General features: G+C 43.2%; 3 protein-coding genes across 5 annotated transcripts in view; all 3 read left to right on the top strand.

The window, feature by feature from the left end:
• ITCH (itchy E3 ubiquitin protein ligase) overlaps nt 1-5,428 on the top strand; it is a 55,992-nt gene extending 50,564 nt beyond the window's left edge. For all 3 annotated transcript variants that reach the window (XM_083443992.1, XM_083443993.1, XM_083443994.1), the window contains 2 exons: nt 927-999; nt 2,208-5,428. In XM_083443992.1, coding sequence (XP_083300118.1) covers nt 927-999; nt 2,208-2,307 — 173 coding nt within the window. In that variant the 3' untranslated portion in view covers nt 2,308-5,428. The remainder of the gene's footprint in view (nt 1-926; nt 1,000-2,207) is intronic.
• A 2,408-nt stretch (nt 5,429-7,836) lies between these two features.
• On the top strand, nt 7,837-14,433 carry DYNLRB1 (dynein light chain roadblock-type 1). Its single transcript, XM_083444105.1, has 4 exons — nt 7,837-7,975; nt 11,141-11,216; nt 13,002-13,169; nt 14,020-14,433. Exons 1-4 carry the CDS (start codon nt 7,973-7,975, stop codon nt 14,061-14,063), a joined length of 291 nt encoding a protein of 96 aa, XP_083300231.1. The 5' UTR covers nt 7,837-7,972; the 3' UTR covers nt 14,064-14,433.
• Nucleotides 14,434-15,978: 1,545 nt separating this feature from the next.
• Nucleotides 15,979-17,015, top strand: part of MAP1LC3A (microtubule associated protein 1 light chain 3 alpha) — a 39,885-nt gene continuing 38,848 nt past the window's right edge. Inside the window, exon 1 of the mRNA XM_083444104.1 lies at nt 15,979-16,321. Within this exon, the coding sequence (XP_083300230.1) occupies nt 16,282-16,321 (40 nt within the window). The 5' untranslated portion in view covers nt 15,979-16,281. The remainder of the gene's footprint in view (nt 16,322-17,015) is intronic.

Genomic DNA, 17,015 nt, shown 5'->3' with positions numbered 1-17,015 from the left:
CCAGCACTTCCAATTAGGCTTGGGATCAAATTGACTTTCTACTCAGGCCAGAATTGGTGGCCTGAGTGGTCAAAGCATATATCTGGCTGCCAAATTCTGCCCTACTTATGGTTTCCAAATTGTCTTCAAAAGCAGCCCAATGTATAAAGCATTGCAATAATTTCATCTAGAGGCTTAATAATAATAATAATAATAATAATAATTTTTATTTATACCCCGCTCTCCCCAGCCAAGACTGGGCTCAGGGCGGCTAACAACCAATAATAAAAACAAGTTGATTAAAATACAATTTAAAAAACAAGATTAAAATACAACATTAAAACATTAGGATGCCGCCTCTTCACAGGAGGAGAAAGGAAAAAGAAAGAGGGGGAGGGAATCAAACTGATTCTAAGCCAAAGGCCAGGTGGAACAACTCTGTCTTACAGGCCCTGCAGAAAGAAATCAGATCCCGCAGCGCCCTGGTCTCATGAGACAGAGTGTTCCACCAGGCCGGAGCCAGAGTTGAAAAGGCCCTGGCTCTGGTTGAAGCTAATCTAACTTCCTTAGGGCCCGGGACCTCTAGGGTGTTGCTATTTATGGACCTTAAGGTCCTCCGTGGGGCATAAAGCACTTTGTGACTCCCTGGTCATTTCTGACCCATGTAAGAGCTTTGCATGACAATATTTTACCATGCTGTAGTGGCAATGCCACTTACTGGGAAGATTTTGCTGACAGGAATTCAATAGTATGACCAGTGTCTTCTATTGCCATAAAATACGTCTGAGTTCTTAAAACTTTGAGAACTCGTCTTAGGGTTACTTCTTATCAAATGCAAATGTCTGGGCCTAAACTGATTTTATTTTCAATGTGTATTTAGTTATGAAAAAAATATTTGCAATTTTTATTTTCCCATATCCTGTATTATTATTATTATTTTATTTTAGGGAGTAATGGACCCCAGAAGTTTTGTATTGAGAAAGTTGGCAAAGAAAACTGGTTACCTAGAAGCCATACCTGGTGAGTAAAATATATTAGATGAGAATTGTGATTCTGATACTTCTTTCTACAGTTGATGATCCTATTTGGCATTTAAATAACAGATTTAGCACCACATCACGTTTTTTAGTTATACACGTAAGATGTATAAAATTACATCTCAATACATGGCACACATATGAATGTGACATACAAAATTGTCAATATGTTTGACTCCACAAAATGTGTGCGGTAGCCCAGAGAGCCAAAGTTTCTGGTTTAAAAATGAGCACTTAAAATATTCTGCTGTATAGCTATCTTTACTTTTGCTCAACCTATGTTGGTTTCGTTTAGAATGACAGGTGTACTGTATTTTTTTAGATCAAATTCACAAGAAATGTGAGAAATTTGGTTTGTGTAACTGGTTGCTTAAATCAGTTTTGACAAGGAATCATTAGGGTCATGTAGCCTCAACACTAGACACACAAAATCATGTGTTGCCTTTAGCAAATGGTGTGCCTTCATACAAAACATAATTTGGTGTTTAAGATGTTCTTTGCTGCTTCTTAATTTACCATATTGTCAGATGCCAAAATAAACATTTCAAGCATGTTGAGAGCATTGCTATACCATTCTACATGACAGTCCTTGATGAGGCTCTCCTTCACTCTGTTTTAGATATAGATATTCTTGCCTGCCCAGGAATGAAAAGTTGTGAAAACGTTTTTTAAAAAACAACAACCAGTATTGAAAAACAGATTCATTCACAGTCCTATTAAAATCAGTGTTCCCTAAGGTCTTGGGATATAAACATAGACTTACTCTGAAATTGAACCTTTCACTTCAGCTGATATAAATGGGGGAGGAGACATTGCTCACGTCCATTTGCAGTGCGAAATGACTCTGCAGGAGGAAGGAGAAATTGGAAGAGGCACCCATCTTCTGCCAGTAGGATTCCTTGATTAAAAGTCTTGTATGTGCAGAAGGAGCCCTTCTGTTCATTGAGGGCAGAGTCTGGATTCAACCCTGTGGACAGTTTGTTCCTAATAGAATGAAGCAGATTAGCACACAAGATAGAAACCTGGAAGTTCACAGTATTGTACCTAGGTTGCTGCTGTGAACCAAAGTTGAGAAATAATGTCAGATAAATATGCCTCTCATGTTTTAAACTGTCAGTGGCGTAAATAGTGGGGAACTGTGTTTGTGGGTTAATTATTCAAATGAAAGTGAGGTTTGCTGCTTATTTTCAGTTTCAACCGCTTGGACTTGCCGCCATACAAGAGTTATGAACAACTGAAGGAAAAGCTGTTGTTTGCAATAGAAGAAACAGAAGGATTCGGGCAAGAATAACAATTGGGGAGAATTTGCACCTGAAGAACGTTAAGTCATATATGGTGTGAGTTCTTCACTGCCTCTGCTAGTTGCACTTCTTACTGTAAACAGGACTTGACCTTGATTTATTTAAACAATTGCTAGTGTGTAAGTAAATGGATGTTATCCTGCCATTTTATTCCCACTAATTATTGATTTCTCCTGAATCCCTTTGCGAAATCCAAGAATAATACAACTATAAATGAAATCTTCCCTAACCAGAGGCTTCCTGTACTACTGGGGTTCTGTCCTGGGTCATGTTCATTAACTGGAATGTGTTCTTGACTTTTTTAAAAAAGTTACTCTGTTATAGTAGCATCTTCTTGCTGCTGCACCACCCATCCTACTGCTAACAGTGCTTCCTAGCAATCAGACTCTGGAGGTGCTGTAAACAGATCCATTGCTTATGTTAACTGTTTCTTACCCAAGTGAGATCTAACTGTGTTTGCCTTCCAAACTTTATTCCCGCATCACCTCAGTTCAAGCTGCAGAGTAGGATCTGAAAAGCTAATGCACACTTACAGAGCATAGCACTTTTATTTATTTAACCATGATGATCACATTCCTCAGGTTTATCCCTACATTTGAATGTGCTTCTTCAGATTCATAGGAATTTTAACTTATTCTTGACAACTTTAGTAGCGAATTTAAAAGAGAATACAAGGTCTCTTTAAAAGGCAGCAGCTGGAATTCATTTCCAGACCTGTTTGCAGGCGAATGCCTGAAATGAACAACTCTTGTTTTCCTCTGAATGAGGGAATATCACTTCCAAGTAGTGGCTGAATCATTGCCATGAAACCGCCACTTTAATTTCTCTGGGGCTGCAATCCTGTGCACATTTGCTTGGAAGTGAACCTCACTGAGCACAGTGAAACTTACTTCTGAGTCAACATGCATTGAATTGTATTGTAGGAAATAGATGTGCAATAGTGGAATTCTTGAAAGAATCCAAATTTTACATTGGAAAACCCACCCAGTAACCCTTTAGAGGATGGAGACTGTGCATCTTCTAGGCTAGCACTCTGAGCAGCTTCTTACAGGCAGCTTGTGCTGCCCTTGATTTTAAATCTGATTTGCGCTTCCGTCATTTATATTATCACAATTTCAAAACTTCCATCATAGCTTACAACCGTACTTAAACTACACTCCCAGTTTTGGAACGAAAGCACTTTGTTCTTTACCCCAGCTTGGCTGCCTTGTATCCTTTCCTCCAGGTTGTTATAATTCCGTGGTGTGCATGCAGCTGTGAAATGGGAGAAGTGATGATATTTGAACCGGCAGTAGTGCATGTTGATAACTATATACTTGCATTGTTCTGCTGTGCGCAGGCAGCAAAATTTGAAAGCTTGCCGTGACAGTTGAAGATCAAACATTTTTGTCTTGGTAACAAATATCATCTTCCCCATCCAGACTTGGAGGGGTGGGGGCAAGGAGGGGGGAGACTTAATTCAGGGCTATTGAAAGCTAGTGGGCTCAACCATTTTTACAACTGTCCGACTTTAGGACTCTTTTGTGAAGTAATATAAACAGCCCATTTCCCCTCGGCTGGAGCTTACAAGAAGAGGGTAATAGAACATGCTCTCCTTTTCCTCCCTTTCAGTGTGTCTTCTAATATATATGTGTAGAAGTTTTCCCCTTACACAAATGGCCTACTGCTTCTGTGGGTAGAGGACGCATGTGTGAATGCTGGAGATATGTCTACCTATGCCACCTATCAGAACACCTGATGGGTGTATTAGAAATATAGCTTACGGAGGAGAAAAAGCCTTAGAAATATTTTGTTTATTGATTTTAATACATCTTAGTTAACTAACATTTACAATACAGAAATGAAATGAAGTAACCAAGAGTAAGCTATGGAAAATAGTCTGTTCTCCATAATGGCTCATGATTTGTTTAGGGACCTAGGAATATTGTTAATGTATAAATATCATTCAAAAGGCTTTCTGCCCTATATTTTTAAAATAAAGAGTAGTTCTAATTGAAATAGCTGAAGCCCTAGTTCTATAGGGCGCAAGGCTGTTTAATATTTTTATGGCTCAGATGTTTAGTTCAGGAAAAAGTAAAAGCTTGTATATATTTTTGCAGTCTGGGGGTCTAGCTTCTTCAATTTATTTTAATTTAAATGGCATGTTTATTTGTCTTTACTGCTGTATTACATGGGTAATGGGGGCTGGATATCCCAAGCACAAGAAAGTATTTTGAACACTCAAAACTGAGGATATTTAAGAAATGGAATCTTGACCATGAAGTATTGTTAAAAGAGATTTGTTGTTAAGCATTATGCTTGCAATATTTCTAAGATCAGAATGAAAACTTACTTTTAAAGTCCCTTTGCATTGTAAATTCTAAATTCTGTTATTTTTATGCCATGTAATGTTGCAATAATAAAAAGTAATTTGAGCAGTCGGCGCACTCTTCTCATTGTGGGAACCTGGGAGACTTGTGGAAGCACAGTTTGGTTTGATGGGCGACGGATTGAAATGAATTGGATTGCAACAAGTCTTTCCTGCAAATATTAAGACTTGTCTGCTTCAAACAGCTTCGACAGCATGTGGACAGCAATAACAACCACATTCTGCTGCATGCGTGTGATAACATCACAATCTGACTGGAAACATTAATCAGTTATTTGAATTTTTGCCTTATGAAAGTACGTACTTCAACCTACAGATCTTAATTTTTTCTAAGCCTTATCTTTCTGGAAAGCTCAGGATAGGTTGTATGGAATTTACATTTCCAGTTTTTAGTGTGTAAGGTTTCATGATCAGCCATTTTCATTGTGTAGAGCTCTTGATTCATATTCATCATAAATACACACTACAGCGGGGTTTGAATTGAAGCTCCATTCAGTGCATTGGTATCTCCAGCTCCTTTTGTGATGGTCTGTCACGTCCCCCCCCCCCCTTCGCCCCCTTGGAATCATTGTTATGTATATGTGCCCTAGCTAACTAGTTTATGAACTGGGATCAGAGGCACTGGATTGTAAAATACTACTGGAATCCCATTGTTAAATTTTCCTTGAACTGTAATTTCAAATACTCAGGTAACTGTAAAAGTCTCTCACCAAGTCAAACTTTTATAAAAGTACTGAAAAGTTGGTGGTGGTTGTCATTCCTTGTATGGTGTGAAATGTTTCTCTTAAAAGCATTAAACAATGCAACAACAGTCACTGAGCAATGTACATTCACCCTAATTGTCACTTAAATGGAATTGTGTATGTTATACGAAATGTTGGGTTTGTTTTTATTTATGTTTTTACCAAAGGGGCGAATTCCACATCACATACGCTTCATCTAGGTTAAAGTTTCCCTTTTATTTCACACTGACATGTATGTGCTTCATGGACTTTGAACACACACCTTGTAGCTGTCTGCACAATTGTAATTCTCTCCTATCCTGTTGACTCCTTAGTGAACTAGTCTTAGCCTAGGTTGCCATTGTGAGGTGGAGATATTGTAATGTCACTGTCAGTAACAAACCAGTACCAGGAAACATTGTTGCACATCAATCATAAGCTTCCTGTTTTGATGACTAAAGCTTTTGCGTATGCTATGCTCTCACTGTCGATCACAAATGGGTCAAAGTGTTGCATCCAATTATAACTGAGGAAACCCATTTACATTGATGGACTTCCCATATCCAAAACTTCTACATTACTGCAAGTCCTAGTCCTCAGGTAACTGCATTTTAGTGACATTTGTTAGGAATTTTTCTGTTACTGGTATAGACATGTATTTCCTGGCCACGTCACTAGATGGCAGAATAGCACTTGAATACAGTAGTGTCAAAAAGCCAGCAATTGTGTGCCCTCTGCTAAATCAGGGGTGACTATCCTGGGGCCTTTTAGATTTTGTTGCGCTCAAACTCCCAGCAGCCCCATCCAGCACTGCCAGGGATGATGGGAGCTGGAGCAAAGCCATTTCTAGAAGTCCACAGGTTAGCCATCCATGCACTAAAATAGCATGTTGCGCTATTAAAACTGAGAGGAGTTAATGAGGAAGCAAGGCCTCATGCGAAACAACACATTTACAGAATGAGGCTAAGCGTGGTTATTTATTAAACGTTATAGTCACTTGCTTTTTAAAAGGCTTTCAAATGACCTACATGGGAAGATATACACATAAATACATTATATCATAGGGGAGAATTGATACTAAACAGACATCTCATATGGCATGTTAAAAACCACACAACCCCCTATAATTGTGATAGAAAACTTTGGCAATGCACTAAAAGCGAAACAAAAATCATACTTCCACCCCTAACCAGCAGATGAAACAAAACAAAACCTCAAATACCAACACACCCTAACCCAGAAGTCGGCTATGTCAACCCTGTGATTTGTTTGGTTTTATATTTGATCTCCCCACCCCAGCTAGAAGCCTGGTGTCCAGGCCAGCTATTGCAAATCAGTGGGGTGGGAACCTGTCTTCCATGATCCAGTGGCTGCCCACTTCCTTGCAGAGAGAGCAGCAGCAAACGCAGATCAGGGAGAGATGGCAAAGGTTTACCTGCTCTGCTGCGGCTCCCCTGCTGCTGCTGCTGCTGCTGGTGATACCAGTAAGCTTCGTGGGGATTTCTAGGTACAGAACATGTACATGGGGGTGTTACTATTCCCTGCCACCCAACCTTGCCCTTAACTCTGTGGCCTGTAGCTAAGCAGGAATTTGAGTGAGAGAATGAGGGTGGGTGGTTTGCAGATCTTTTATCAGCCTTTTCTCAATTAAGAAAATCACTGGTGCCAGTGTGTTTCCTGGATAAATTTAAGGGGTTGGTACTGATCTTTCTCAAGCCCTAAACCAGGGTTGGGTAACCTGCACCCCTCCCTAAAGTCGTGTGTCCCTTCAATCCCAGCAGCCCAATGACAGCTGAAAATTCACAGATCACTTAAACGATTTGGGGTCTCGTTTTCCCAAAGACTGCGTTTGTTAAAACTTGGATGGCTTTGAATACCGGAAGCAGCCCCCACCCCACCCTTTGGCAGTGGCATCAAGACTCTCTCCCAGGCGAAATTTGTCCAGCGCCCTCTCCACCCCACCTCCTTTTAAGCGTGCTTTGCAAATGTCCCATAATGCTTGTTCTCTTTTAAGCCAATCTTATGTTCAAACACTAAATTACTTATTGCTTGCTTGCTTTCTACATACTTCTACACCCTCCCCCATAAGAACCCAGGTAGCAAACTCTTTCCCCATCCAATTCCTATTTTAGGGATTTGAACCTGGGTCTCAGCTCTGAAATCACGCTCAGTTTTCTCCCCCTTGAGGGAACAGCTTATGCCACCGATGCCTCTGTTTGAGCTGCTGAGCCGTCCAGCATTACGCATTTTCCTCCTCCATACGCGAAGTTGCAAACACCCATTCTGTGTTTATGGAGAGCCTTCCAAAGCAAAGATTGATAGCCGACACCCCCACTTCCCTCCCACCCCCACAGAATGTTTTCCTACAAGAGGGCGGTGTAGGAAATGACACCCGGTCCCTAAACTTAGGAACCCGCCTTCCCTCTCTAACGATTGGCTAAGGACGCGGCTCGCCCTGCGGGGTGAGACTGGGGCGCAGGCGCGCGCGCTCACTGTGACGGGGCTCGGGTGCCAGCTTGTGGGTACCTCCCAGGGAAGGCATTGATCTCCCTCCCTCTCTGCAAGATGGTGAGTGAAGGGCGGTGGGCTGTCTGCTTCTGCCGAATTCTCCCCGTCGCAGAAAAGAGGAGACTTCCTGGGTGGGTTTCGGGTGACCAATGGAGACTTCCTGGGCAGCTCTTTGGAAAAGTCAAGAGCAGACTCCGCTGCCGCCTTGTGATGTGCCACACCCGGCCAGCTCCTGCGCGCCCCGGGGTCAAAGGATGTGGCTGAGGGGCCCATTGCATTCACCAGCTCTTTTCTTTTGCTGTTCAGCTTCTCTCTGATCGCGTGCATTTCCATGGCCGTCCTCTTGGCACGCGGGTTCCGGGGCCTCTTGCATTGTTTACAGCATCATCCCCATCTCCGTGATGTGACCATCTTTCTGGTCCCATATAAGAACAGGCGCACTGCTCATGATGCCCACCGCTCTCACCTGCATGCATTCCTGCTTGATACATTTTGTACTCCCAGGAGCTCATTTCCCCCCAACATCACAATGGGGCAGGGTCTGCTGACAGAGTGGCTTTCTGTTGCATTGTATTTGTTGGCAGAGTGGGGTCTGCGTTTGTGGCTCCTAGTGTCCAAACCCATGACTTTTGCCCTGCACATTTGGCCCTTCAGTGTACTTTGTATAGAATTCTGCAAAATGTCTAGATTCGGGACTGCTTGCATGTATATATTATTTTATTAAAATCATTTTAGCTCTCCTTTCCATCAAAAGGTCTCTCCAAGGCATGTTGTTGGCACCCAAAACTATTTGTAAGATGATGCATGTGGGTTGCTTCCTAAGTCCTATGTACTGTACAACTAAACTTAAAAGACCCCATCAATGGCCTACTAGCAGCAGCAAGTATGTTCTTCCTGTACTGTCAGAGGCAGTGTTCCTGGGAATCACAAGTGTGGAGAGTGCTGAGTTCTCAGGTTTATTTGCAGGCTTCCTGTTGAGACATCTCATTGACCACTGTGAGAATAGGATGTTGAACTAGATAGGCCATTGGTTCCTGATCCAGTAGAGCTTGTCATATGTTCTTTAATTGATTGATTGATTATATTTCTGTGCTGCTTTTCAATCAGATGAATCCCAAAGCGGCTTACAAACGACAATAATGTGACAGAACATAATAGAGCATCATAAATACAGCATAAATCATATAGAATAAGCACACCAAATACAGAAATACACAGTATTGCATTACTATTGCCTGCTGGCCATGTATATAGAAGGCAATGCATGGGCGGTTCCATGGTGCATACATATTTGCATTTATAGTCCACCTTTTCTCCATCATGGAACCCAAGACTGTCAACATGTCCTTCCCAAGTAGCCACTGGTCAAAACCTTTACAGTTCCAGCATGGTGGTGGCCTCATGTACCATATTTACTCGAGTCTAATGTGCCATCAAATCTAATGCACACCTCAATGTTCAGAACTTTGAAACAAAAACAAAATGCTGGCAAATGTAAATATGCCATCAAATCTAATGCACACCTTAATTTCTGCAACATAATTTGGCCAAAAAAGGTGGCCATTAGATTCGAGTAAATGCGGTATTTCAAGTGTGGGCACACCATACATTTGAAGTATGATATTGAACCTTGTGTTCCCCTATCACTTCCACTATAATAGCAAACTCATGAGCTGAATGCTGCTAGCATTGTAGCCAAAACTGATAATGAAGAGGGGAAGCATCAGCCTCTGCAGGGAACCCCCTCCCCCTTCCCTGCCAGGGAAGTTTGAAAAATATATAACCTCATTTTATGGTTGAGCATGGGGCAATGGGCCTGTTAGCACATATTCAGATTGCATATACTGTAGAACTAAACATTTTTTACTTGATCATGGTCAGGACTTGTCTAGTTTGGATTTTCTGCTGTGGATTTTGATTGCTCCAGGCCACTTTACTTGTTTCCTTAATCACTGGTGCCTCTCCATGTGGTTGTGGTCATGGCCCTCCTGGCTGCAGAGATGAAGTAGTCTCCCTAATAACAGGTCTGGCCTTGTCTAGGCAAAATGATCTGCAGGCAGAAACCTCTGGTGGGTACCTTTGACACAGTTTTGTCAAAATAACAAAAGTATATCATGGCACCTGAAAGACCTAACTAATTTATTATAGTATAAGTCCACATTATCAGATGCATTGCATTATCCTGAGTTGCAGGTGTGTGTGTGTGTGTGTGTGTGTGTATATATGTATATATAGATATTTATACATATATATGTGTGTGTGTTCAACATGATTAATATAACTCTCTAAGTAATTTAGACAAAACAATAAAGCATGCATATTTTAAAAAAGCAAAATCAAACTTTAAAATCAAGAAGACAGAAGACTTATTAAAAATTGGGCAAATTCAGCACTTTTATGTGTAATAAAAATCCTTATCTAGGTCGACATGCCTAAACAAAACAAAAAAGAGCATTTAAATATATATGTGGGGATGTTTGTTTGTACGACCAGGGCCTGGGAAACATAGCTGTCAACGTTTCCCTTTTTTAAAGGGAATTTCCCTTATTCTGAATAGGATTCCTCGCAAGAAAAGGGAAAAGTTGACACCTATGCTGGGAAACCAAAGTTCAGTTCCCCACTTAGTTACGAAGTTCGATGGGTGACCTTGAGCCAGTCCGTTTCTAACCCTAACCTACCTCTTAGGATCATCTACATGCCATTGCTGCTGAACCATGAAACCTTTTAAATGACACCTCTTGGCTTGCCATAGCAGCATTTAAATATTTGCACTGTGCTTCCCAGGTTGCATTCTGCAAGATATTTTCCAGCATAAAGATGATTTCCATATAGGAAGTGAGGTGTGAAGAGGCCTTTGTTGTAACATGAGAGGGGGAGACTTCTGTGCAAGATGCGCCAGGATTTCACCCCTATCATTGCACTGCCTTGTGTAACGTCTGAGCCTGATAAGCAAAGCCACTGAAACGGATAAGCGGAACCAGTTTCTGGCTTCCCAGGATTTATTGCCAGATGATGGGAGGAAAATTGTGGCCTTAAGAAAAGCTTAAGCAGACTTTGATGATATGGTGGTGCTGGAGAGAGCTGTGCTTTTGTGCTTGGAGCACAAGACGTACCTCTCCGAATCCTCTTACCCCTCCAGTCTTTCCAGATGTCTTATTACACAGCATTATTGGAAAACAAATTGCATCTTTCAAGATACACTTGCATATTTTCTTTTTCTTCCAGGCTGAGGTAGAAGAAACCCTTAAGCGAATTCAGAGTCAAAAGGGGGTCCAAGGAATCATTATTGTTAATTCAGAAGGTATTGTGCAATTACGGTTGTTGTTGGTGAAAGCCACTCTTTTAGGCCCTGATGCTCTATTGACATACTAAATTTATCCTGATTGTGCAATAAATTTAATAATAAATGTTCTTGTGTGGGAGGGGGTTATTAGTTTGTTTTTGTTTTATTAGGTATATGTGAACCGTCACATGCTGTGATGAATGGGGCCAGAGGGAAAAGTGGGTGGAGGAATGAATGTAGATTTTACCTTTGCACAGTATATTGGTTTCTTTAGCCTTCATCCAGGCAAGGAAGATGCATTATCAGAACTCGGGGATACCTTCTCGCCAGGCAGAAATATTCAAGGTGTGGAATGGAGCCAGTGAGGGGTGTGGCTTGGGAAAAGGTTGTACAGTCTGGGGAGAATTCCAGGAGCCAGACAGAGTTTTCCATAGGCTACATAACACACTTGGGTTAGAGAAACCGACTTGCATGTTAGAAATGTCTGCTGTGATGCTAAGGCTACAATCCTATGCATGTTTATATGGGAGTAAGTCCCAGTGAAATCAAAAGGCATAGTACATATCTTAAAGGATGTGCTGTAACTTTGATAATGAATTTAGCAGTGCTTGTGGCCAATTAATTTTGTGTCTTCCTCTACAAATTGGGATGGTGTAATACTGCTGAATGTCTGCCTGTGTGCCTGTTCCTAAAATGTTACTTGTGATCTGCAAGGCCCTATTAACAGTGGTGGAGAACTTTGCCGTAATTACCTGCCCTTTACTGTAAGATCCCAGAGCAGGTTACAACAATGAAAACACAACATTAAAAACACCTTAAAATCTCAAAAAAATCCTGAAAATATACATCTCAGGTGTCAAAAGGCCAGGGTAAATAGGTGTGTCGTCAGATTTCTGAAGCACAGTTCACCCAACCCTTACTTCCATGACAAACTCCAGAAGGATACTGTGATCAACAGTATCGAAAGTGGCCGAGAAATGGAGGAGAATGACCAGGGTTACATTGCCCTCTTCTTTCTCCCACCAAACATCAGCAACTGGGGCGACCAAGGCAGTTTCAGTGCCATGACCAGGCCTGAAGCCTGACTGGAATGGTTCCAAGTAATCAGCTTCCTCCAAGCATGCCTGAAGCTGGACCGCTGCCACCTTCTTGAGAGCTTTGTCCCAAAAGGGGATATCTGCCATTGGGTGATAGTTGTTTAACACTTCTTGGCCAAGGGGAGGACTTCTTAAGGAGGTGACACACCACACCACCACCTTCTTCAAGGCAGATGGTACTTACCCTTTCTCTACTGAAGCATCAGTCGCTTCCTGTACCCACCATGTCAACTCCCTGTGGCTAGCTCTAAGAAACCAGTATGGGCAAGCATCAAGTGGACAGGTGATCAGCTGCACTTCTTCAAGCAGCTTGACCACATCCTCAAGCTGCAATAATCTAAACTGATTCAGTTTAGATGGAAGATGCAGTGTTCTAGGCACTTCCATTGGACTTGGGGTAACTGTGGCATCCAATTTTGTTTGAATACGAGTGATTTCCCCCCCTAAAGTGAATTGCAAAGGAGGGTGTCAGAGCAATACTGTCTTGGCCAGATGACAAAAGCTCATTCGCCACTCAGAAAAGCTTTGCCATACGGCTACTTGCGGGTGCAGTGGTGGCAAAGAAATAAGCTTTCTTCACTTGGTAGGCACAAGCGGAAGTCCTTGTACAGGCCTTCTGCAGACAGGGCTGGTTAGGCCCTTAAGTTTCTCATATCATACCATGTCTTAGCCTAACATAACCACAGAATCATTTTGCACCCTGCAGGCATTCCCATCAAAAGCACCATGGATAACCCCACCACAGTGCAGTATGCAGGCTTAATGCACAACTTAATAATGAAGGCAAGGGGGACCGTGCGAGATATTGACCCCCAGAATGACCTCACGTTCTTGCGGATTCGCTCCAAGAAAAACGAAATCATGGTTGCGCCAGGTAAAATAAACAGGGAAAGCTCTTCTTGGAACATTCGGATGCCAAAGTGGAATTTCATTATCTCTAAATCTAAACTTTTATATGGGATACACTCTTTAATTTGTACTCCTATATAGGAAATACAGAAAAGTGTGGGTTCTAAATACAGTGGTGCCCCGCAAGACGAAATTAATTCGTTCCGCGAGTCTCTTCGTCTAGCGGTTTTTTTGTCTTGCGAAGCAACCCTCTTAGCGGATTAGCGGATTAGCGCTATTAGCGGTTTAGCGGCTATTAAAGGCTTAAGGGATTAGCAGATTAGCTGCTAAAAGGCTATTAGCGGTTTAGCGGCTTAGAAAAAGGGGGTGGGGAGCAGAAAAAAATCTCAAAACTAGCAAGACATTTTCGTCTTTCGAAGCAAGCCCATAGGGAAATTCGTCCTGCGAAGCGCATTGAAAAACGGAAAACCCTTTCGTCTAGCGGGTTTTCCGTCTTGCGAGGCATTCGTCTTGCGGGGCACCACTGTAGTGGTGAAAGAGTTTTAGATGGGTTTCCTATCCAGATTCAAATAACATTAAAGAACTTTATCACTGATGGGGTTTTTACATATCCTTCACAATCTTGCAACTTGGTCCTATTTATATTTTACTCCAAAGTCTTCTGAACAACTCTTGAACTTCTTCTACTTCTTCTTGTGCTTTGTATATAAGATGGTCTAGGTGCTGCTGGCCGGTTGTGAAGGGCTTGGTCTTGAAGTGAGACTTCCACTCCTACAGTGTTCTATCTGTATCTGAGCCTAGAATGCATGTGATTAAATTAGCACTAACAATAAAATACTTTTTATTTTAAAAATCCCTCTTTTATTTCCTTGCAGATAAGGACTATTTTCTGATTGTCGTTCAGAATCCAACAGAGTGAAATCCTCTCAAAATGACCTTCAGTTCTTTATACTTAAATGTCTTTTTATTTAACGTCCAAAAAGCTGTTAGTAAATAATTGTTTGTGCCACATTAATAATGTCTGAGAAAGATTCTGTTTTTAACTGTTAAATGTAGATTCAAGGAGTATCTTCATATAACTAAAATGTAACTAGATGAAGAAGAAAAGCAAGGAAATCAGGCTAACTTAAGTGTCAAAGATTTTTTCCAGAAAATGTAATTGTACAGGAGTGTTGTCTGAAACCTTTCTAATCATAAATTAGTTTTTCTTTTGCATCCTTTTTATTTTGACACTTATTTAAATTTGGAAGATGCTGTTTCTTCTGAAACTGATTAAAAGAATGGAAGAATTCTGGACTGTGATGTTTCATTTTTAAAGATTTCAGTAGCCTTGAGTTTTTAATACAGAAATTGGAAGTCTTACTTATCTTGAAATCACCCACACTGTCACGGTATTCCTGAGCATTTTGAGTGACTGAATTTGGAAAATTGTGTACGGTTCTGGTTGCCTCACCTCAGAAAGGATATTGGGAGAGTTGGAGAAGGTTCAGAAAAAGGGCAACCAAAATGATAAGTGGATGGAGTGACTCTCAGAAAGGTTGCATTTGGGGCTTTTTAGTTTAGAGAAAAGGCGAGGAATACATGATAGAAGTTTGTAAAATTACGCATGACATGGAGAAAACGGATAGAAAAAAAGTTTCCTTCCTTTCTCATAATATTAAATACATAATACTAGAACTTGTGAAGCTGAATGTTGGAAGATCAGGGCAGATAAAAGAAAGTACTTCTTCACACAGCACATAAACCACGGAACTCACTTCCACAGGAGGCAGTGATGGCCACTGGGTGCAATGCATGTAAATTTTACAATTGTACAGTATGCTGGTTTCTTTGTGCACTCAGCTCTTTTCTATATCCAGGCATTATCAGAGTTCAAGGATGCATTTCAACCAGGTAAAACCACTCAAAGAGGGTGTGGAGCAGGTTGTGGCCTGGGGAGACTCCTGAGGTCCAAATAGATTTGGTGCTAGGGACTTAAGGTCCCAACCCCTGCTGCAGTAGAACAGGCCCTTATAATTAAAAAAGAGAGAGAAGCAGGAGACTAGTTGTGGTTAAAGAGGTGGAGAGGCCTAAAGGTTTTTTAGATCCTGCAATGGGAGCTGGTGCTGCTGTAAATTCCACAAGGATTTCTTAGCCATGAAGCTTGAGTGACCTTGGCCAAGTAGTCATGATCCCTCTGGACCGTCTAACCTACATCAGAGAGTTGTAGGGAGGATAAAATGGTGGGGTGAGGGTAGAACACCACCTTTGGGTACCTGCTCATAAAAATATAAATAAGCATATGAGACCCTACTCAACCTCAAAGCTCCTTCTGACCCAGAATCCCTGTTCACATAATTAGGTTATTCTGCATGCAGTAGGAAGAGGGCACTCTGTTCATGTTCAGTGGCTTTTTACTGGGTTCATGGCATCACTGGCTATATCATCAAGAGAAGGGGAAAGGCCTTATGGATTGCTCTGAAGGCGATTTGAGGCTTTCTGCTTCGATTTATTCCTCTGGTTTATCAGAGCCTGAAAGGAAGGATTGGCGGGGAGGGGGAATCCGAGGTTAAGTCTTCGATGAACGGGCCTCTCCTTAGTTTAAAAGAGAGACCCAAGGCTCCCTCCGGAGGCCTGCGCCAGCTAAAAGCACGAGCCCGAGGACGGAGCACTCTGTGCATGCTCCTCGCCCTTCCCCGCGCCTGCATTGTTCCCTTCCCCGCGAAGCCCAGCCTCCTCGCCAGAGCGTCTGGAGCGGAAAGAGCGCCGAGGGCTGCCGGCTCCGGCCGCGGTGCGTCCCTGGCAAGGAGGCCGCACTGCAGAAGGGGCGGGGCCGCGCACCTCCCCTTTAAGGAGGCTGCTGGTGAAGTCACCGCTGCTTTGCCAGCTCCGGGAAGCGCCGAGGATCGCCCAGCCGGCGGCAGCGACGACGAAGCAGCAGCAGCAGCAGCGACAGTCGGCTGGTTCTTGCCGCCCGTGAGGCACCTGCTGCCCTTCGAGGACTTAAATAGGCGGCGTCCTCCGGCAGCCAGAGGCGGCTGTGGGGAGCTCGGCCGCGTCCCTCTCCAGCCGCGGGGTCTTTGGAGCCCGGGGAAGATCCCGCTGTCCCTGCTGAGTCGCGGCGCTCTTGGCTCACACCCCTTCCATCCCCGGCCGAGATGCCTTCGGACCGGCCTTTCAAGCAGCGGCGGAGCTTCTGTAAGTTCCTACGTCGGTAAAACGCTCGGCTCCCAGGCCCAGCAGGTTGGGACAACGGGGGTTTTTTTGGTGGGGAGAGAGGGAGCTTATCGACGCCGTCCCTCCTACCCTGACGTTTTGGGGAGCACAGGCGGCGGGGGGGCGCGGAGGTTTGGAGGGCGCAAGTGTGGGGGGGGGTGGGCCTGGCCGCCAAAGGAGCCCTTTTTGCTGCTCTGCATTAACGCTGCCGTGGAATTAAGCGGAGGAGCTTAATGTCCTTGTTTTCTTCGCTCTTGTTTTTTCCACCCCGGGTGCTTCCCTTTTCTCCGCCTCCAGGGTTCCTTATGCTGTTGGAGAGGGCGCAGTGGGCTAAGAGCTGGAGAGGGAGCCGTGCTCACACCCCCTTGGGGTGCCTCCTCCCCAATACTTCGGCTCCCTCCAGCTCACCTGCGTCTCTCAAGACTTTGAACTCGTACCTGTTTGGGGTGTGCGAATGAGAAGTGCCTAAAAACAAGGGCAGGTATCGCCTCCTCTCCAAAATGTGCCCTTCGGTCATCCAAACCTGAGGCATTTTCCTTAATATTCCCCCCTTCCCCCGTTAAGGAAACTTTGGTGGGCTGTGCTGGGTGACTCAACACCCTTTACTGGGACAGAGTGCTTTGCTTTTGGCATCTTCCCACTTTCCCCACCCGTTTTGTGGGGCTCTTTTTCATGG

Source organism: Podarcis tiliguerta, assembly GCF_965153285.1.
Source record: "Podarcis tiliguerta genome assembly, chromosome: 6".
Classification (NCBI taxonomy): domain Eukaryota; kingdom Metazoa; phylum Chordata; class Lepidosauria; order Squamata; family Lacertidae; genus Podarcis; species Podarcis tiliguerta.
The sequence above is the reverse complement of the archived record's forward strand: the minus strand, read 5'-3'. Positions and strand labels throughout refer to the sequence as shown.

Bases quoted from the DNA above. Each gene is read 5' to 3' on its own strand.
- DYNLRB1 (XM_083444105.1), top strand. The intron at 11,217-13,001 runs GTATTGTGCAAT...TGCACCCTGCAG, and splicing joins CATTATTGTTAATTCAGAAG to GCATTCCCATCAAAAGCACC. The intron at 13,170-14,019 runs GTAAAATAAACA...ATTTCCTTGCAG, and splicing joins CGAAATCATGGTTGCGCCAG to ATAAGGACTATTTTCTGATT.